At 35.2% G+C, this 18,989-nt stretch overlaps 1 protein-coding gene across 1 annotated transcript; it reads right to left on the bottom strand.

The window, feature by feature from the left end:
* Nucleotides 1–2,537: 2,537 nt before the first annotated feature.
* LOC126808717 (uncharacterized) lies at nucleotides 2,538–4,296 on the bottom strand. Its single transcript, XM_050533647.2, has one exon. It carries the CDS (start codon nucleotides 4,237–4,239, stop codon nucleotides 2,842–2,844), a length of 1,398 nt encoding a protein of 465 aa, XP_050389604.2. The 5' UTR covers nucleotides 4,240–4,296; the 3' UTR covers nucleotides 2,538–2,841.
* Between the last annotated feature and the right edge of the window lie 14,693 nt (nucleotides 4,297–18,989).

Raw genomic sequence — 18,989 nt, 5'->3', positions numbered from 1 at the left:
ATCAACGTCAACCGACAACACTGCAAGAATTGGCCGTGGCACTGCAAGAGGAGTGGGTCAGATTGCCCCAAATCGTGATTGGACGGTTGATTAGGAGCAAGACAAAAATCAAAAACGTCCATATTCACTTTTGACGGTGTATCTCTTTGTGAGTGAAATGGGGCCGTAAGATAAGCCGCCCATATAAACTGTTTATGTTCATGTGTAGGCAATTGACCTGTTATTAACATACCCTGGTCACCTCTAATAAAAAAGCCGTGCATTTCCACAGTTTTGTATTGTTTCTGAACATCCCCTACTTTTTTTGAAGTGTATATTTGAAATAATAATTTTTGTTTTCACTTTACACGTCTGCCCGAAATGTCAGTTTTCCAGAAAGTTAGGAGGAAGCTGCGTATTCCTTTTGACGCTATCGTCACCGTCAGGCTATCCAGGCCCTGGCGGGTTTTTTGTGCCTACTCCAAACCTGTACAACGCTACAAAAATAATGGTGACGAGCGCGACCAGTGATCATGCACGCCGTTATCGCCCCACTTCCACCCAGACGCTCCTTCGCCGAGATGCTTGTCCCAGGACCTGGGTGTATCTTGGCGGGCCCTGATATTTCTAGCTTCGTCTGCCATGGTATGTCGTGCACTAGAGCATTTCTCATTGCTTTTACAAAACTAAATATTATGCCAGCCCCCAAGAAATGCTTAAACAATCAATAGCAGTTTTTAAATGCATGCATTTGGAAATAGATTATATCAACACCGATGGTTCGTCAGCGATAGATTGTTTGCCAGTAGCGTCCATATCACCGACAAAACGTTGGGGACAATGATGATTATTTGTTGTTGATGGGGAATCGCCATTACATTATCAGTATTACTAAACTGAATCTATGTTATATGTCTCTTAATGTTAATTTCAGTTGTGGGCTGTGTCCTGAATATGACTGTACCTTATTAGCAATCGGCATTAATATTCTTAATGGGTTTAAACCGTGTGGTAATATTAGGTTTTTTTTATAAATAGGAGAACAGATTCTTATCACAAAACGTCATGTCAAGTTTAAATAGTAGGCTTTGTTTTAAGACCATTGATATATAATTTAATCATTTTGTCTTGTGTACAAAAGAGCCTGTTTTTGACACAGATACCCGTATTCCAGTCCCAATAATGCGTCCATTAGTAGCAATGTCACCTGTGCTAGCTAGAGAACTGGAGTTTATCCATTCAAATTCTATATTTTGTTTATTTAAAAACTAGTGTATTTAATTCAGTATGTAATATCTGTTACCTTTAAAAATGATATTGAATTCTTTTTCAATAATAATAGATCAATATAATAAGATGGGAAGAAATTTTGAATAAAATTCTGAATATTTCCTTGTAAGATATAGAATCTAATTACACGTCAGATACAATCGGACTATTATTTTTTCTTGAACAGATTATCGTCTGATCCTTTCCATCTTTAGAAGAAATAAGCTGATAATTATAACGGAAGTAAGATTAATTTATGACGTAAATAAGGTCAATGTATGGTTGTCTAAAATTTGTGTTTGCGAAATAGAACAATATTCAACCCTAATATTCGCGTTTCGTAATTTGGGAATTAGTTAAATAGCAGCAGGTAGCTACAATATTGTTGGGGTAATACTGTGTTTGCCGCTACAATTGATAAAGTCTAAAAGGCTTTGCGCAAGTAAAAATAGTCCAAACGCATAATTCTGAATATGTATCATTACAGTTTGTATTGAAATAAGTAATTATATCTCAAATAGTGAAGACTGGACCACTTAAATAGTTACCGAACAATTTTTCTTTGTGGTATTGGGTTCTACATTTTCGAAGCGATATTTCTTATGAATGTAATATGAATGTATATAAACTTGACTTACATTCAATCGTTTAGGTTTTTACTCAGTTATGTTCGACGAAATACGCTAGAAGTCTCAATCGAATGGCAATCTTTAGCGTCTGGTTATTCCAGTCTACACCGATAGTATTTATTACGCATGCTCTCCAGATAAGAATATGCCGCCACCGTTTGACATGACTTGTGGAATATGTCAAACCTCGTTCTTCGAATCCCGTGTTACAAATGGCGCCAATCTGGCCTAAATAATCTGTCAAACCAGGATGTTGCCACCATGAACAGTTGTGGCAGTACAAGCTGACCTGAATTCCGGAAAAAATACATGTCTTAAACTTCATTCTAGTAACAATCCCAGCTAGACCTATTTAAAGAAAAACAGTCGCTATTAAAAAGTTACAAACCCCAGTCAATCGTATTAATTCAGAAATGCCGCGATTTGAATGTGACCTTCATATTTTCAAACCTAAATTAGAATATCTCGGTCATCCAATAGAACTTCGGTCTTGTATTCCACCCAAAATTAAAACACTGTTTGATCATTTCCTGCTGGGGTGGGAGAATCACGGTCTTAAACACTAACAGTAACATTGTAATTATTTTATCAACCATATACTATAGTATATAAAATATTATGAAATATTAACAATTTTATATTTGCTCCTTATTTGGGCACTCTCACGTAATCAATCTTAATAGATCATGTAGGTCACTGACCTGCTGATTTCCAAATTACTATAAGCGCCATTCAGATATATTTTTCAAGATTGTTTACTTATTCCTTACTCATATCTCCGGCATCTCATAAAATAAAACGCTGTTTTAATTATAGATGTACAGTTTAATCATTTCCCCATTGGTATTTAAGAAAGAAATCTGTGATTGGACAATCATAGATGGGGACTTGCGAGGCACCCTTATAATCCCACCTGCAGCAACCACGTTTTTACAAAATAGAACTTACACTTCCGTAAAACAAATCACATATTCCGCAATTTCCAAGGTAGCAGACTTTGGTCGTTAGGAAATTTCTTTAGTTTCTTGCATTTCTCTTTCAGTGCATAATTATTATCGAGAGCAAAATACTGGTAACTATATTCACTATAATCATCATCTTTGTCTTTATCTATATCATATGAATCAAAATCATCAACGTCGTCATATTCATCGTAGCCACCATCAAATAAATACAGGTCGTAATATTTAGAATGAAGAACGTCTTTTAAAAGTAGAAATTCGTTTAGTTCGAGAGGTAGTTCTAGATTCTTATGCGCTTGGTGTATTATCAATCCAATCGTCTGTCTGATGACTCTCCCACATATAGATTTGAGAGATACATTATTACAAAATAAATTAAAAGTTTTTTTGTGGTGCGAGTAAAGTGATTCATCTTGATCTTCTTGCGTATCTTCCACATCAAAATTTAGAGTTGTCACAATTTCTTTCCTATGAGCCCCACTAAGATATAACAACTGACTTATGTCATCTCTTACTTGGTGGTTAAGTTCATCCAGACTAATAAGCTTCAAGCTACTTTCAACCGAGGACGTAACAAGAGTCTGGAGACAACAATTTTGAGCAACCAAATATCGAATAAAACTAACAACCATCATTGGTTCCCAGAATAATGGAAAACATACAGCTGTTTGAATAATTGTGTTACCGTTGATGCACGGCAAATCCAGAATTTTGTGATCCCCATTAGACATAATTAGTTTAAAGCATGTCAGATCAAATACACTTTTATCAAAATCAAGATACTGCAGAGCTGATCTTCCTAAATTATCGAAAACGTTAACCATTGCGCCAGCCTTAAGTAATTTCTTTACCAGAACTCTGTCGTTTTTCATAGCTGCAAACATCAAAACAGTTCTTCCCCATTTATCTTGTAAATTTACATCTATACCAGCAGCAAGTAAAATATCAACACACTTCATGTATATTGGATATCTCTGTTTGCAATATATATTAACATCATCATTTAACTGTCTCTTATTCAAACCATCTTTCAACATTGTAAATCCAATGACACAGAGGTGGAGGGCTGTATGGCCTTTGTTATTCTGTGCATTTATCTGTATTTTAGGAAGGGGTGTTAACAGTTCTAAATATTTACTGTTTAATAAAATTGCAGCTATCATTAAAGGTGTATTGGTTTTCGCGCACCGATGGTTTATATCCAGTTCTTTACTAAACAACCATTTAAATGCTTTTGACGAATAATCAAAATTTACTCGAGCCAGTAGATGTAGCATTGTTTCTCCTACAGATGTAGCACCACATATAATCAACTGGAATCCAATATAATAATAGAAAACATCTAACCTCTTACACTTGAGAATTTCATGAAATAATTTAATTCCATTGTTAGTTGACATCAGATCTGATCCAGATTGTACCAACAGTTTAAAGATACTAAAACAATCTAACAAGTGATACTGCACGCAGTAACTAAGTGCTGTATTACTATTTTCATCAGTAAGATTAATATCTGCACCATTTTGAATCAGATAAGATATGACCCGAATATCAGCTTGTTGTTTTATGAAAAACATAATTGGTGTCTCTAATAGTCTGTTCTGGTGATTCAGATTACAATCACCATCTTTTAAAATAGTTATCAGTTTATATTTTAAGTTCACCAACACATCCATCTCCTTAACTAGTGGAGATTGACGACTTGCCATGCCGAATAACGGTGTATTGCTCATTGACCTATCTGGCAAATTCACCTTGATTCCCATGTTTATTAATGTCTTCACAATCTTTATAAATTTATCATCACACCCACCACACAGCGACCTCAATACCCAATGGAGGATATTCCGTTTAACAAAATCAACAGACTGAATATTAGCACCGTGATCTATCAGACACATAATAACGTCTAACCATCCTTTATAAGCGGCTATTAATAGTGGTGGGTCTGTCGTTTCATACACATAGTTGACATCAATTCCAGCTTGAACTAATTTATCCACACATACTTGTAATAAAACAAGAAAACTTGTATCTTTCTGCATTCTAAAAAAACGGAAAAGACAAAGTAAGATATTATTCTGGTATTTATCAACAGAATGAATATCCGCACCATGATCTATCAGATATATCACAACGTCTATAAAACCTTGTCTAGCTGCCATTAATATAGGTCTATCTTTATCGCTATCGACATGATTCACATTGCCACCGGCATCAACTATTGTAGCTAGACATTGTAAAAACAATTTATGTCTAGTTTGTCCAAGAAATCTGTAATTAGTCAATAGATAGTGTAAAACACCGCGAGATTTAGTATCAATACAATTTACATCAGAACCATGGTCTATCAGATCTATCACAATTTTAAACCACCCTTTATCAACACCTGTCAAAATAACTACTGACTGTTCATGCAGTGATAAAGTATCTAGTACTTCAGGTATATCCCCGTCCTTTTTGGCCTGATTAAGTCTGGACCACAACCTGAAAAATACAAGTTTCCATTGCAGTGATACTTTTTCATTACTATTATCAACCCTAATAACAAGTAACAAAGGGTGCATTTGTAAAACGTCTGAAATCCAACAACGATGTACTGCTCAGAAGCGCTATTCAATTTGTACGAAAGAGACTAAATCATACATTAGCAAACAACACACCACACGAACACCGATTCGTGAAAGAAAATGCAAGTATGGTGACGACGTTATTTACAAAGCATTGCTCATACATAAAAACTTTAAATAAAAATACGTCGGTTTTAAAATCAGCTATATAAAAGAAATTTGTGGTACAAGTATGATTTGTGTTCTTAGGCGTATCCCAAATAATCACAAACTTTCTGTATATCACTAGAAGATCACTAACATACAAAGATGTTATTGTAGGCGTTCATTAGGGTTCTATACTAAGCAGCAAAAGAAACGTCCGGTTGGTATGTTACTCTGAATAGACGCATTGCATGAAACTTGTCAAATGTTTTTATTGTATATTTGTTACCACATCTCCAACTTTACCTGAGCAATAAGGCTCCTCCCCAAACACAGAATTGAACCGAGGAAATGTTCTCAAAAACGCAACCTGACTTCTGAAATGGTAATGTGTTTTCCGTGATTATCATGTAACTCATGCTGCATGTGCTGTTACTCGGGACTTTCTACAGCATAACGGTGTCAACGTTATGCACTGGCCAGCCTTTAGTCCGGACTTAAACCCGAGTGAACACCTTTGGGATTAAATTCAGAGGAGACTTAATAACGTCGTACCGAGACCAAACACAGCCGATGGATTGCGCCAGGCTTTTCTAAGAGGGTGGTCTGTTCACAAAAATTGCTTTGATCCATCTAGTAAGTCGTTTTCTGATTTGATTAAAATGTCTCTCTGATTTTGAAATCGCACTGACGTTTTGTTTTGCTGTTTAGTATATGTTTGACCGATTCGTAATAGAAAATGCCAGTATGGTGACGACGTTATTAACAAAGCCTTGCACATACATAAAAAAACTTGAAATAAAAATACATCGGTTTTAAAATCAGCTACTTAAAGGAAATTTATAGCAAAGTATGATTTGTGTTCTTAGGCGTATTCCAAATTCTGTATATCACTAGATTGTTGATATTTCTTTTAATTACTTGTAATGTTATTTTTAGAATGATTTTATGTACTGTCTATCATTGAATTATATAGGTAATTACTATATTGATGTAAAGCGGTTTGAGATGCTTTTATGTAAATCGCTATATTAAAAATAAATCATTAGCATTATCATTAGAAGATCACTAACATACAAAGCTGTTATTGTAGGCGTTCATTAGGGTTATAGGTTCGACCATTCTTATGTCTTTCATTTCACACGTGAAACGGAAACACAGTATGAAAAAAAAAGTAGAACAAATGTTTTTAATACTTTAAATTTTGATCTGGTTTTTATATATATACTATTGGTGTACATGTGACAGAGCTCAAATGGGCTATCTATGCCAACCTTTTTTCCTCCTCTTCATCCCACACTATTTTTCTTAGAACTGACATGCTTTTGGTTCTTTGTTATTTTCTACTATTTTTGGTGGCGGTGTTTCCATTCAAATTAACTGAAAACATTAAAAAAATGGAATATACATAACATTTAAAACAAAGCAATAATAAAATATTGATTTATAACGTCATGGAAAATGATCTGACCAAGGAAAGTAAAATGTTGTGTTTCTACACTGGACGATTCCCACTGCATTTGAAAATTCGCGGAAAGTTCAAATGGTGAACAATAATAAGATTATCGTATATTACAATTATTTTACCCATAAATAGATTCTAAATAAATATTTCAATTTTAATTTGTGAGAATAGATATGGTGTAATAGACAAAATCTCATTTAATACTGAATTGACTTACTTAATTTATTTAAAATGTATACATTGTGTTGTTATATTATCATTTATAGTTGGGTTGGCCTACTTTGCTACCAATTTGAACCAGTTAAAGATGCATTATGCAAGAGCTTAAGCTGCCTATTGCACATCTTACTTTCGACCTAAAATCGCGATCGCCATTTAATAATTTAATTAAAAAATGGATCATCGAGACTTTTTTTATTATCATAACAAATGTAGCAATGAAAATAGAGACTACGTTAATCTTCAAAGAGTCATAACTTCACTCAGAATGAAGTAATTGGACATGTCTAAACTATTTTAAACTGTTTATCTAAATCTTATTTAATGCATCTTAAAGTTCCTGGTCGTTATTTGAGGGTGTTTATCCCTTGCAAACTACAAAATGTGTTAATATTCGTCATCCTATGCAGACGATATAAACGGGAAATGGTCAAAGCAAGCCAGCGCCACCCACAATCTTCGTGAAAATCCTTAACGGGCTTCTGTTTAATGCAACTGAAATGAAGCTACGAGAGTATCTACCGTTGAGACCTTGATTTCTTATAATGAATCGAGTACATTTTAGCTTGGATTAAGCCGTGGCGATAAGCGGCTGTAAGTTGAATTTTAATAAACATGGCGCTCATTGAGAAATGCGCTGACTGACTAACCAGGAGTTCCAGGGTTGGATCTCGCTATTAACCTAGAAAGTTCCTCTGGATTTTCATGGTGGTTTCCCTATGTCAGTGGTGCAGGACGGTTGCCGTTTGAAAGTTCCGTGTTCACGTTGGTGTGCACATAAAAGAAAAATATTGGCAGTTTGAATTCGACGACGAGTAGTGGGAACCGCTGCTCTGGCAAAATTTCTTGAATAGCAGACTGCATGGCGTATGTTTTACTATTATAATGTGACAGTTCTCACAAGACTTTCTCTAAGAAGTCGGCTATCTCTCCTCATTTAATATTGCCACCCACAGTTAACATATACTGTCTCTTTCAATAATGTGTTTTATACTGTACAGATAAACACTTGTACATACTATTCTTTATAATTATGCCCATCATAGAATACACCAGTTCCTTCTAGTCTCATACACAAATGCGTATGCCGTATGGCGTTAAGCTCTATTTGACCTCATTTCAACGTCTAACAAACATGGCGTCATATTATCGTTCTTGATGGGCCGAGTATAAAGATTATCACTTGGAAACACTGAAACAATCTGAATTTTTCCAAAATGAGAACGCGAAAGCCTTCTTTGAACCAATTAAAGGTGACATCATGACCTAGAGGTCAATTGTGTTTCGTTGTATTGAACTCGTTATAATGAAATCACTAGGTTTATTAAAACTGTTTAATATACGACTATAAATATCCATTTTCATTTTTCATTTGTAATCAATGTAGGCTACGGTATGGTATAATCAAATGCAAACAAACTGTTAAACAACATAAATTGGTTTGTTTACATAGGCGTATCAATACTGATAACCCAATACTTTATTCAGTTTTAAATTCTGCATATAAATATGTTTAATCATTTGCAGTAAATTATATATATGGTTGCTTCAAATTTATCATAAAATTCTTCATTTTATCTTAAATAATTTGAAAATTACTTTAGAATTTTATCTGCAGCCAATGATTTACGTTAATGGTTTGTATTGTAAACGAATGTTGGTCTGGTCGGGCTGGATATATTATACTACTTGGTACATAGGCCAGGTTATCTAGTCTATACGTGAACACGGGGGAATTATCAACTAAATTGTTGTTTACACAGATCATTCTAATAAAAATTTACACTTTTGTTAAACGTAATATACATTTTACAATTCTGCACAATGACTAGGTCCTTCTCTCTATAAATGTATTTCAGTTTACTAAACTTCCGGATTTTAACATGTGTAATCAAGCTCTGTACACATTTGTAGTGCCCTGTACTGCTCTAACATAATGCTAATGAGAAGAATAAGATAACCACGAAAAGTGCGGAAATACACCCACATAGCAGCTGTAATGTTCAGCACCTATTTATGGCAATATAATGTGTCAGTTGATTATGTTCCAATTACTAAATGCCATTCAAAGAATAAATGTGTCAGTGCATACATGCAGAATATTAGGTAGTCTCGGTCACCCAGAACCTCCTAGTCTTCAACATCCGGAGGGTCTGGGAAAGTTGTCAATATTTGACGTAAAGTCCATTGCCCATGCGTAACCGGGAGTTTGGTTTTTAATGTGGTTGATTATCCAGTCTCTTTAGCCAAGTCAAGTAAGAGTTGCGCCCCTTCCGACAATAAATCCCAGAATTCTTGCATTAATATAAACAAACATGAATCGTGACGACGAATTAGGATTAATTTTCAAAGCATAGATATGGCCCATGAAGAGAAATTTTACAATACAAAATTAAGAGTGTTAGATATTGAACTCGCATGCAATCACATGGATTTTTTGAAATGACATTCTTAAATTAATTTCATGGGCGTAAACATCTTGTTTAAAAGGAGTTACCTTCCTTAGACGATGTTTATGACAATGTAATAGACCGGATTATCTAGCCAATTTTTCTCAAATGTTGACAACCCATCCAGACTAATATTCGTAGAATATTTTTCTGGATGATAGAGACTAATATTTTTCTGGATGATAGAGACTAAATATTAGGTTAAATGAGCGTTTAATCGAGTCTAATTAGCATCATGTAGAATAGTACCTAGTGTTTAGTAAATCGAGTCAATTGCTTAGCAACCTAGCAGATGTTGAGCTGAAAGTGTGTGATGTGGGCACTCGGCAAACCTCGGCAGATTCCGGTACCCTACATCTAGCGTAGGGTACTGGAATGTGTTGAGGTTTGCCGAGTGTGATGTGAGCTGGTGATCGCGTATTGTTTTCTTCCGCAGTCCGCAACGTTTCGCCACGTTGATTATCTATGTATGATTCTAAGAATGTGACTTGCAACCTGTGAACCTTAGACATGCCATGGGTTTTCGAGCGCGTATACATGAAACGATATGCTGAAAAGGGACTAGATAGCGGTGTCATGTGAATATTTTATTGAAGTGATCATCATGATCATCGAACTAGTCTTCACCAGCTTGGCATCTACAGAAACTATGTCACCAAAATAACCATAGACAGCAGCTTTGATTGCCTCCACGCAACCTGATCTCTGTCGTGTTCATCAGCTTTTTCGAACACGTTATACATACACAGAGAACAAGTATCGCAACCCTGTTTGAATATAGTGCTAGTATTTTAGCTATTTTACGTTCTAAAAGGTATTCAGTTTTCCTGAACTGCCTCGAGGAAACACTGAACCAGCAAATAAAGACAAACACTGATGAATTAAGCAGCGGATTTAATGTGATTCAAAATAGAGGCGGAAAATGGGTGAAGCAAAGTCCAAACAACTATGGCTGGTGCAGGTCAATAGTAAATCTTACAGTTAGGTTCATTTCATTCCATGTTCAAGTTGTCTTGCAGTCATGAAACGTTGGATCAGAACCTGCGTTGGTCTGTGCCATTCCTGGTGTAGTGACTGATCTAAATCGTCAAGATTCCCCACTTGATGACTCCTCTGGCGGATTTTATGCACAAGAATGTCCCAGCTATGTTCAATAAGACTTGGGTCAGGGCACACTGTGTTCTCGTGTGTTTTCCATAAATATTGGCCTTGTGAAAGTAGGATAGTTGTCAAAGTGGGGTACCACAACCCTGTCCATGATCCCTCTTTGGTACTGTTGGCCAGTGCAGGATTGCGGTCATGATAGAGCCACCGCCGAACGAAACCTGCTCTCTGATATGCGCTATTTCTAGGACGCCATACCCGCGCTCGAGAACTAGTCATTATCATGAGAAAGCGGGTGAATTTTTTGCCATGAAATGATAAAGCTCGGCACCATGTTAGTCGCACAGCTTTATGGTCAGCTAAAAAAAGAAATAGTCTGATGGATCTCTTAGCACCATATCATAGCCAGGCCATTTGAGACGATCACATTTGTGTAGGATAGGGGCTGGTGAGGTAATATTCCCCTTTATAACATAGTGCTTGGCACAAAAGCAAGACGTTGCACACATCTCAAAACAGATGCAACTTCTCTTGCAGACATATGCGAGGTCAGTTAGAACGTTGGCGGTCCTTTACGTCATTAGTGTATTATGATTTCGCAGTAATCGACTGTAGTGAGTTGGGAAACATAGACAGTAAACACAGCTGATTTCCCAAACAGTCTAGTTATTGTTTTATAATTTGATATCGGTAGTGGTGGATGATGAAGGGAAATCGATCATATTTTTTTTATCAGCTCATTGCTAAAATTGCAAGAGTTAAGAAAAGGGCGTAGGTTCCAGAATATTTTGAAAAATAGATTTGATTTGGTCCATTCCGGTGTATATTCTGGGCGAGTAACACAAGTTAAATAAAACATAAATAGTGAAACTTCACTTTAAGTACGAATTCCAGCTGTATGAGTTATGCGCCCCTTGTGGTTGCAACAGGGTTATTTTGCTCTGTGTGGAAAGTGATCTTTCTCTTGATTTCTTCAACTGTGATATTTGAATCTTGTGTATAGTTTAAATAATAACTATGTGATTACTGTGTGAAAAAGCTGGATGGAAGATTTTTATGGGTATTTTTGGATTATCATGTTTTCAAGTTTTTGGATAGAAGATTTCAGTTTGTGCTATTTTTCGTGTCGGTGTCAATACCAAGCTGAACAGTAATCAGATTTGTGAACTGTCAAGAATAAATACTTTTCGAAAGAACAATAGAGTTAACAATGTTATGACTTTTAAGTCGAATATAATCACCTACTTATTTCGGGAATTAGACTTCCCACTCATTCTGTTTATTTTCTCACTGCGCATTGAGCATGCTGTTGTGATTTTGCCCTGTATAATACAGGTGTCCGTCAGGATAACCGGGACTACTTCCACTTATCCACGGAGTCCCGTGCTACCAGCGGGATTTAACCTATATATTGCTGTTTTGCCGTAGCTGCGGCTCAGATTATACTTTAGACTTCAAATAGGTAACATTGTTATTATTGCGGACGCCTTGGAACACTAAGTGGGACTTGTAGAAATACCCTCGATCACTATCATGCTTTTGGATGGATTTAACGCTCGACAAATGTACATTATTATTATTATTATTATGTGAACACTTTAGCCAAAAGTCGATCAAGTTATGAACCCCAGTCAGTCTATCAGTTCAGAAACCTCGTCGTGATCTGGGTGTCATCCAATAGAATATTTGATCTTGTCTTCAACCCAAAATGTCGAAATGTCGTTTTCGAAGTAACCCTTTTAACAAATCAGAATACCCATATTTACCATTACAATAGTAAGTGTTTAAGTGGTACCATACATTGACAACGGTTTGCATTGTTTGAACATTCCCTGTGTGTACTGTTTGGTCATTCCTTAATGTTACTGTGAGTGTACTATACAGGTTACAATTCTATGGAATACAATTAATGCTTATTACCACAGAGTAAAATATTAAAAATGAATTTCAAATTAGGCCCATAACGTTTTCCAATAAACAGATGTCTGTTGGTTGTTTTCAAAGATAAAACACCTTTGGCCCCAACGTTGCCTCACTGTGTGCTTTTATGATTTTTGTTCTGTTAATTAATGTGGGCTTTTATTTTAAAAAATAACAAAATAATTAAAGATATTAAAATTCAATTTTAAATAGGGCTATAACATTTTTCAATAAACATATTTGAATTGACTGGTTTCTCCTTTTACAAATAAGTATAACCCAAAAGCAACTTGAGAATTAATATTTTGCATATTGCTCTGGGTGTCATTGTGTCTACTTGTAGCGCCCAAATCCAGTTCCTTATATATGCCTAGATTTTCGCTACTAATTATTTAATTGGCCAAATATTACGTAATTAATCATGTGATTGGTCACTTATGCCTAAAGAAATAATTAGTAATTTTCCACTCGCGTGTATTTCAAACAACTTATCCTTGAAAAATGTAAATGACCAACATGTGTACTAAACTATAGCTCCGTTAACGTATCTAAATAACCAGTATACTCTCTATATTTTTGGTGATGAACATGAAATCAATAATTTGTAAAGATAACAATATTGTTTCAGCCATCATATTGCTCCATTCCTTGTCTATGAATTTGAAACCAATAATTGGTCGATGACATATTATGGTCGCAACGACAATTGTTACACCCACTAAGGAGGCGAGAGTAGAAAAAACCCAACCAAAACACCCACAGGCAACAATAACACCTTTTGTTATTGATTTATCAACCAATGAGCATATAAAATGTTATGAGCACTAGATTTCAGGAAAAATGACCTCAGATGCTCTATTCAGCTAAAGGGCAGAATAAACAGTTTTTACACTATTAAATCTCTCATGCAATCAATCTGAATAGATGTATCGAGTTAAAACCCACAACCGCTATAGTGTTCACAAAGGCGAATTGACACTGTAACGGAAAGTCGCAGAACGTGTAGTATCGATAGGGTTCATCCTCTAATGATCCCAATGCTCCACCAAATTTAAAAGAAATCCGTTAAAAATTATAACCTCTATCGCGTTCACAATGTTTTCAGCAAAGGGGGATAACTCTGTAACGAAAAGTCATAGAATGCTGAAAATCGTGTCATGACCACGATGCTTCCCACCGAATTTGAAAAACATCAGTCAAAACTACAGCCATGTCATGTTCACGGCGTTTTCGGTAAAGGGGTGGGGGAATAACTGCAGAACGAAAGGTCACTGTACAATGAATATCGATAGTGCTCTTCCTCAGATGTCCACAATGCTTCACACCAAATATGAAAGGAATCCATAAAAAACTGTAGGCTCTATCCGGTTCTCAAGCTTTCGGAAAAAAGGGACATAATTCCAGAACGAAAATTAATCCGTTAGAAACCCTAGCCTATATCGCCTTCACAAACCAATTGTTCACGGACCGACGGACACGGTAACGACATAATTTGCCCACGCTGAAATGTGGGCGTATAAAAATGCATTGTTTACCATCTAATCGACTGATCTAAATGACCACAAGTTATCTTTTTCGGCGTTATTGCAATGTTGACTTATTAGGTTGCTAGTAAACATTTGGATATCACGTCACATGTAGAAGTATACTGGGCGTAACCTTAAGGGCAAGGTAAAGTGACACCATCTTGTTGCATAGTAGTCTCAACACCAACAAGGCCTGAAGATATTATTTCCCAACACAGAATAGTGGCTCTTGGATACAAACGTCCAAAATAAACTCTATTACTCACAATACACTATTTCACTGTCAATACCCCTTTAATTCGTATATTCGCGTGTTATCACGTAAACGAAAATTTCAGTTTCATCACTTTCTTGTCCAGTCGCGGTTACACCTACAGACAAAACGATAACAGTTGGGGACAGCTATTATCTCTCTATTTATAATCTGATCTATGTAAAACGGTAGTCGAGTCTTAGATTTTCGAGTTGCTTTCCTATTTCCTTGTAGTGTGAGATTTCCACGTCTTGCTATCACGGGGTTTGGATCCGCCATTTTCTTTTTCAATCTTGAAAATGACCCTTCATATCTTTAGACGAGTGATACGAATAATCGTTAAACTGACAACGTTGAGCGGAACATTGTATAGATATGCAAAGGTTTCATTTACATCACCACACATACAATTATGTCGTATTCCCTTTAGTAATAACATGCATAGTCATGCATGAACTCATTAATGCGAGCAACACTTCCTTTGAGCGGTAATTCGACACAGAAAGGTAAATGAAAATGCAGTAAATACTTTTTGACTAATATTATCACAATTATCCTTACATCAGGTGGTAAATTGTAATATTATAGACTATTGCGCTTCATTTGCAAGAACTGTCACATCTTTTAATATCAAAATTATTCATATGGACCGTTCTGTAAATCGATGACAACAGAACTGTCAAAATCTAAGCTATCATGGCTGCCGTTGTCAAGTGTTGGTAAATGTTAGCAAAAAGGCTTGTTTCTAAATTGTGGATAGATTATTATTCATTTATGTTGGAATAATAATCATTTTGAGGGTCTGGTATAGAATTTGTTACCTAGATATAATTTTATTTTTGTGGGGCAAATTCATTTCTATGGAGTACCATTTGAAACACATCATATGTTCTAATCAATCATTCAGCCGGACCTTTCCACATTCGTTAAAATACAGATGTGACGTCATCCTTTGATGTTGGAGTACCATTATTTCAAATAATCGTACGGGCAATGTGCCAAGCGTAACTTCGTAAAATATTGAACTCGAGTGACGTATTTCATTGCAAAGCACGTGCAAGTGTCTGTGTTTTAAGTTGTTTACGGCCCTCATGTTGTTACAATATATTACTTAATGTCTCGCTCTCGACCATTAAACAATACATACAAATGATAATAATGTGTATTCATTATAAAAAAATTGTTGAAAACCAAAAGCAGTTTCAAGGAAATATTTACAATATTCCATACAGACCCGAAACATGTAATCCAAATAATGTTTATGATGGTACTCCATACAAAAAGTCTGAAAGTAGTCCCTTGAAAAAAATGGAGGATATTTGAAAAATAAAAGTTTAATTATATGGACATGGTGTGCTAAAACAAAGATAGTTTTCAAAATTTAAAGTCTTGATGGTTGTAGTGTATATATTCAGGTATCTCTGTGAGACTTTATGATTTCCCATGTTGAGTTGTTTACCCTGTAGCTGGGCAGTGCTGAATGATATATTTGCTTCATATTTTCCAAAGTTACAAATTCCAAAGTCATTATTTATGATTTTCATCCATTTTTTATTGTTCAGTATCATCTCAAGCACGTCTAGACATTAAAATAAAGGCACTAAAGGTGTTGTGAATGCTTTGAGGACCCCCTATTTCAGGTGCTGTGACAATTTCTGTCACTTTACCTTGCCCTTAAAGACTATGTCATCTTATACAGTGGTAAGTGTAGTAATATAGGATAATTTATGCAAAATAATTACATTAGGCGAATATAAGTGCAACAGAGGACATGATTTATAATTTTATAAATACATATGTTATCTGTCTCCTGCATTTTCAAAATATCGCGAGAATAACAGGACATGGGGTCTAGGGCCAAGGATAAATTCTATGGTCTAGATCACTTATGATAGGAAAATTACCGCTGTCCATAAAAGGATGGTTCTATGTCATTAGGACCAATCATCATAATTAATTACGTAATAGTTGGCCAATTAAATAATTGATAGCAGAAGTCTAGGTATATATAACGAGTGGAATTTCAACTAAGTTGGCCAGGGCAAATACCTTTAGATTCAAATTAAATAACGATCTGGTTGTAAAGGCCGAGGTCAATTACCCCTCTCGCAAAATGTGTGACTTAATCACAAGACTGAGAACTAAAGATTTAATTACCGAACATAAATATAAACCAGTGAAGTGCGAATGCGGCCACACCCTGGCCGTTAATCGTGTCGTCATTGCGTGCAATAAATTGGAAGAGAAAAGACTCCCAGTAAAAGGTTTAATGGAAGATGCCAAACTTCAATATACCCTCCAAAATATACCCTTCCCCCCTCGGAATATGTAATACAAAATCTATGAAGCGACCTCAAAATTCATAGCAGAATCGGGAATTAACTGTTAAGTTATTCGCGAAAAAGAGCACTAGCCAGCTGCATGCTTTAATAATATCAGAATACATTGACATCAAGATAGGGAACTACCTATCTAGTTACAAAGGAAGGGACTATTGTTGAAGGACAGTATGGCGGTTCAGTCTGCTGTATGATTTAATATAATAATAAATTAGGAAAAATAATGACAAAAAGAATAGGGACCTACACAACCATTATTAACAATTATTAAATATTAAAATTAAAAAATAATTTCTTAATTTTACACGACAAAGAAATCAATTCATTGGTTTCTGAAAGTATCTAAAAAAAATATGGAATTTGAACTCTTATGAAAATATTTTCTACGTTTGAAAATAGTCTTGAAGTTAAAATCTTGAAATGAAAATGTCCAGAAAAATATAATGAATTATCAACATTATTACACCAGAGGGCGTTAGCGTATGTGTACAACTTTAATACAGACTATAGATTAGAAATCAAAAATAGACTTTTCGACGAGTGGAAGTGGGCCCCTGTTGTGTTTACAGTAATGAGTTGCATGAAACAGAAATTAAGCTCGAGATATAATAACAATACAAATAACTTCTATAATTTAAACAGCTAGAAAAATTAGGACAAAGGCCTTTCTTACATATTCGCTGTTATTTGTTTACTTTTTCATATGTTTACAAATTAGACCTACACGTGTTTCGAATTATAGAAATTATTTGATTTCTAATCTATAGTTTGTATCAAAGTTGTACACATACGCTAACGCCCTCTGGTGTAATAATGTTGATAATTCATTATATTTTTCTGGACATTTTCATTTCAAGATTTTAACTTCAAGGCGTTTTGAAACGTAGAAAATATTTTCATAAGAGTTCAAATTCTAGATTTTTTTTTAGATACTTTCAGAAACCAATGCATTGATTTCTTTGCCGTGTAAAATTAAGAAATTATTTTTTAATTTTAATGATATATAAAAACGCCGAAAAATGAAACTTAAAGTCAATTTTTTGTTTAAAATGTTGATTTTGTGCAAGAAATGTTGACATAAGAATGTAGAAACAAGAATCATTAGTTTAGAATGTTGCGTTCGTGTCTGAAAGATGGCCCGCCCTCTCTTCTCGCGACAGTGATTTTATAAGTGTGCTTTAAATTGACTTTTTCATATACAAGTAGGGTGACCCATGTACTCACAGAAATACAGTCCACCGCTGATAGTTCGAGACTACCACTGAAGCGTGCACATTCGCCGTGCCGAGACCAACTTTCTGACAGTATGATACTATAAATAGCCATGGCACGTGCAATTCTCTACAAATCTATCAACTATTACAGCCGTAAAAAAATTATTGTTGACGATTTTGAATAGCAGTAAAATTAAGCGAGACTAATTTCAAAACAAGGGCACGTAACCTATCTTTTACTCAAAAGTGTCTGGATGTTATGGACGACTCTTGGAACCAGTTTTCAGTCTATTATTTATACGTGATTAATGGTCATAGCTTATTAACTACGTTTATTTAGTGACTATAATTGTGTGAAACTGATTTGAGGCTTGGCATATATATAAATATTGTGGCGTAATTGTCGAGATATATGGAGATATTTATTTATGGTGGGTCACCCTAATACAAGGACTTTTTATTTTGTGTTTTTACCAATTGTAAGGTGACTTTTGATATACACGGACGGTGTTATTTTATGTTTCTACCAATTCTCAACCCATTAAGTGTAAATAATTTATTTTAAATCAACCTGTCCATAATATCATATTTTATGTTAAAGCTTTAATAAACAACAACAAACAGCTCTGGGGTAGACACGCATTAAGCTCTTGAGAGGTGAGACATCCGGCAGATTGTTTAGGGGGAAGATGTAGCAAATTCTATCAGATGACTTTTTTGTAATCTGCCATACCAGGATGTTGCCACCATGCACAGTTGTCGCAGCACCACACTCGGACCGAAATCCGAAAAAAATACGTGTTTTAAACTTCATTCTACGTAAGAATCCCAGATGGACTTATTTAAGAAAAACAGTAACTATTAAAGAAAAACTGTATTTAGAAGTAAATCAAGTTAAGCACTCCAGTCAATCGTATCAATTCAGAAACGCCGTCGCGATTTGAGT

This window comes from Patella vulgata, chromosome 1 (assembly GCF_932274485.2).
Source record: "Patella vulgata chromosome 1, xgPatVulg1.2, whole genome shotgun sequence".
NCBI classification, from domain to species: Eukaryota; Metazoa; Mollusca; class Gastropoda; family Patellidae; genus Patella; species Patella vulgata.
Note: the sequence above shows the minus strand (reverse complement) of the source record. Positions and strands in the feature narration are given on the sequence as shown.